Source organism: Octopus bimaculoides, chromosome 12, assembly GCF_001194135.2.
Source record: "Octopus bimaculoides isolate UCB-OBI-ISO-001 chromosome 12, ASM119413v2, whole genome shotgun sequence".
In the NCBI taxonomy this organism is placed as follows: Eukaryota; Metazoa; Mollusca; class Cephalopoda; order Octopoda; family Octopodidae; genus Octopus; species Octopus bimaculoides.
Window position 1 is genome coordinate 44,141,562 of NC_068992.1, and position 4,191 is coordinate 44,145,752.

General features: G+C 36.2%; 1 protein-coding gene across 2 annotated transcripts in view; it reads left to right on the plus strand.

The window, feature by feature from the left end:
• The window catches only part of LOC106870935 (kelch-like protein 10), a 13,974-nt gene that overhangs the window by 8,023 nt on the left and 1,760 nt on the right, over window positions 1-4,191 (plus strand). Inside the window, exons 4-5 of one of the 2 annotated variants that reach the window (XM_014917175.2) lie at window positions 940-1,211; window positions 2,730-2,821. In XM_014917175.2, coding sequence (XP_014772661.2) covers window positions 940-1,211; window positions 2,730-2,821 — 364 coding nt within the window. Of the gene's footprint in view, window positions 1-939; window positions 1,212-2,729; window positions 2,822-4,191 lie in introns of those variants that run through there. The other variant, XM_052972170.1, reaches the window with a different exon arrangement.

Below are 4,191 nucleotides of genomic sequence, written 5' to 3' on the forward strand. Positions count from 1 at the left end.
TTTATACATATATATATTATCTGCGGTACACAATTTATGCATGTGCGTGCGTTTGTGTGTGTACTTCATCGGTGAGGCCGTAATAAGGTAAATACAACAGATCAGTGGCTTTAAGAGAATCTGTTGCATTGAAAGCAGAAAATAAATTACTCAATATGTTATTGACTGCATAATCGATTAATCACACACGAGCGCGCAGACACACAAATACACACGTGAGTGCGCACCTACATACATCCGCACACACACACACACACACACACACACACACACACATACACACACACACACACACACACACATGCACACACACAGAGTTTTTCAAGAGTGAAAAGATTTTCTCTGGATAAAAATGTAGGGATGGAAATATGGCGATGAATTTTTCAAAATAACGCATAAAATCTATACTACCGTTTAAGGGTGTGAGAAACTCATTACTGCTGATGAAACCTAGCTTAGTTTCTGGGTCGTGCTGCATTCTACATTTGTTTTCACCATATTTATAATCTGTCAGAAAGGTTTTGAAAAAGTTTGATCTGAAAAATTTTAAACTATCATGTGTGAAGCAAGACTTTTTTCAATTAATTGTAAATGGGACATGGTTCACAATGTTTAAATGAAACAAAGATAAAGAAAAGTTAGGTGACTGAAAATGAAACTGAGGCATGCAATTTGTTTTATCACTGTCATATGATGTCTGCTAGTTTATCTATTGAGAATAACTTTTCTAAGAATATAAAAGTCGTTCGCCTACATACTATCCAGTGTATCCTACTGTAACAAGTTTATAGATAATTCATAATAGTCAGAAGTCTTTCCAGCAGTTTTCAGAGCAAATATGCTTCAGTATTCAAAATGCATACATCCGAGCCTTTGATGTTTAATGATTTATATGTCTATCGACAGAAAATTACTTGTTTTATTCTATTTTCGTTTTAGACAATATCTACATATGTGGTGGATTTGATGGTCAAGAAATTCTTCGATCAGCTGAATATTACAATCCTAACTTAAACCAATGGACTATGGTGGCGCCAATGGAAAGTATTCGAAGTGGTTTCTGTGTGGTTGCTTATCGAGATTCCATATATGCGCTGGGTGGTTTTGATGGTAACAATCGAATGTCAACTGTGGAGCGTTACATTCCTTCCAATGATGTTTGGCGACCTGCACCAAGTTTGGGTGTTGCGAGGAGCAATTTTGCAGCAGAGGTAAGTTTACCAAATTTACATTAAAATATCTTGAAATACTAAACAGTAAAGTTATTCAATAAAATAGTCATTCGTTGCAACCACGGTCTCCAAACGACTTCGGAATCTCCTGCAACTATTCAGGACGGTCTCCTTGTTTAAATTGGTGAATGCTGCCATAATCCTTGCCTTCAGTTCCTAAACTGCGCCGCACACATAATAATCGAAGGGGTCGCATTCTGGGGAGTTAGGTGGTCAGATATAAAGGGTGATGTAGTTGTAGAAAGTGTCTGAAAGCCATGGCTGGGTTCTCTTTCTTGTGTGTCATGGTGCGGTGTCTTATCTCAGACATAGGGTCTTCCAGCATCCTCCCTCTTGACCCAGGGCAGCACTACCTCCTACTTGATGTAGGCCTCCGTGTTGAGACTGAGGCCGTGTGGGAAGATGAATGGAGGCATAACGTCGAATGAGGTTTTACAGTCACATCATCTAAACCGACCGGGTGAAACCGGGCTTAGCTGCTAGTATATATATATATATATATATATATATATATATATATATACACATGCTGGCACAACATCGATTACAACCGCGAGTGTTCCAGTTGATCCGATCAACGGAACAGGATACTCATGAAAATCGTGCAAGTGGCTGAGCACACCACAGACACGCGTACTCTTAACGTAGTTTTCAAGGAGATTCAGTGCAACACAGAATGGGACAAGGCAAGGCCTTTGAATTTCAGGCACAACTCATTTTGCCAGCTGAGCGGACTGGGACAACGAGAAATAAAGTGTTTTGCTCAAGGACGCAACGCGCCAGCGAATATCGAACTCTTCATCTTAGGATCGTAAGTCAAATACACTAAACACAACGATACGCTCTTTAATATATGTGTTTGTGTGTACATATATGTGTGTGTGTGTACATATGTATGTATGCCTACACACACTTATACACGCACGATCGCACGCACGCCCATACACATATTAGAATGTGTATGTTACATGGGACTGTGACATTTGAATAATGTGACAAAATATAGTGCAAAGACCAATAGCTCAGAGCTACTGGTCTGTCCTTTTAAAGGTGGTGAATATTTTGGAAAGGGTTCAAGATAGAATTATTTCTGTGGCAATACGATTCATTCACTTATTAATTGATTTATTTTTTCAAGAGAAAATGTGTTTACGTATGTATGTGTGTATGTGTGTGTGAGCGAGTGAATGAGTGACGAGTGAGCGAGTGATGAGTGACTGAGTGAGAAAACAGAGAATGTGCGCGTGTATGTGTGCGTGCGTGTGTGTGTGCGTGTGTGTGTGTGTGTGTGTAAATGTGTGTGTGTGTGTGTGTGTGTGTGTGTGTGTGTTTGTAATTTGAGTAATAAAGTCAGATTGTTTACAAGTTTTTTGCTTAAAATCATTGACAATTTTGATGATTTATAAACCTTGAATAGACTCAGGATCTATTTCTTTAAAAAGCTGTTATAACTATAATATTGTTATGTTCATAAAATATTCTCTTTATTTATTTCAGGTTCTAGAAGATATGATATTTGTGATTGGTGGTTTCGATGGTATAACAACCATTTCAAGTGTTGAATGTTTTGATGCTGTCACACAACAATGGTAATGTATTGTAGTTTAAATTAATATGATAATCATTTCTATGAGATACTACATCTGTGAAAAGTATTGGGTTCAAATTTTTGGCACAAGGCCAGTAGTCCAGGGGGAGAGGTTTTGACTTTAAGTTTTGACTTTAAGAGTTCCTCGGAGCGTGAGGCATTTATGTATAGTAATGCCCTTAATATAAATAAATATATTTAAAGGGAATAAATAATAAATATTTGCCTTATGAGGTTTTTCACACTATAAATTCTTATAAAGATTTTACCCTATTTTTAAATTGTAAATTTAACCAGAATATACTCAGTACTGAATTTATTCTGAATAAACACGTGTACCGAGATGCAATTCGAAAAGCCCGCCTCTTACATAGGACTGAACAACTATATGTACTATGCGGGATACATTTGGTGTTCGTCTGGTATATTGACTTTTTTGTTCATTTTTTTTATGTGTCTTGATGATGCCTGCACTGACGATCAAAAAGTGCATTTTGTGCTCTAATTATGAAATCATAGGATCTGCTGCTGAATCTTTTTTTGAGATGCTCGCTTCGAGAGTTGCATTCCCTCGCGTTCGGTAAAATGTGTTTATTATGGTAATTTTGACTTTAAGCGTCCCTCGTAGCATGAGGCATTTATGCATAGTAATGCCCTTAATGTATATATATATATGTATATATATATATATATATATATATATATATATATATATATATATCGGCTTACAAAAAGTAAGTCCTGGGGTCGATTTGTTTGACTAAAGGCGATGCTCCAGCATGTCCGCAGTCAAATAACTGAAACAAGTAAAAGGATAAAAGAATATATTTATTAGTAAGTTTAGAGTGTATAATTATCTGGTTGGATACCAGTCTTTCTATTCCCAGTTAATTTCTTTCATATACTTACATATTCCTTAGACTAATCTTTTGTTCTCTAACAAATGGTATTTGCTTATGTATTTATGAAAGCATGACAAAAGCTCTGTGGATCGTTATGTCTACAGCTATCTTGGAACAATAATTTTGACCTACGCATTACACATTCATATCATTCTCTTTAATTTACAACCATGTTTTCATTTTCTATAACAATGACTTTGCTCCTTTTATTAGAAAGTTGCTGTAACAGAAACTATCTTACTTGGCAAAATAATTATATACTTGTCTGAATATTTATATAAATCTCATTCACTACTACCGACGTTTGCTATATTTCACCTCCGTAGATAACAGATAAATGATAATCCAAATGATCGATAGGTAGAGAGAGAGAATGAAAAAGAGGGAAAGAGGGAGAGAGAAGTAATTGTTTTGAGAATATTACCCAAATCCGTATTTGTCAACTATACATAGTTTCTCTTCTCTGTCC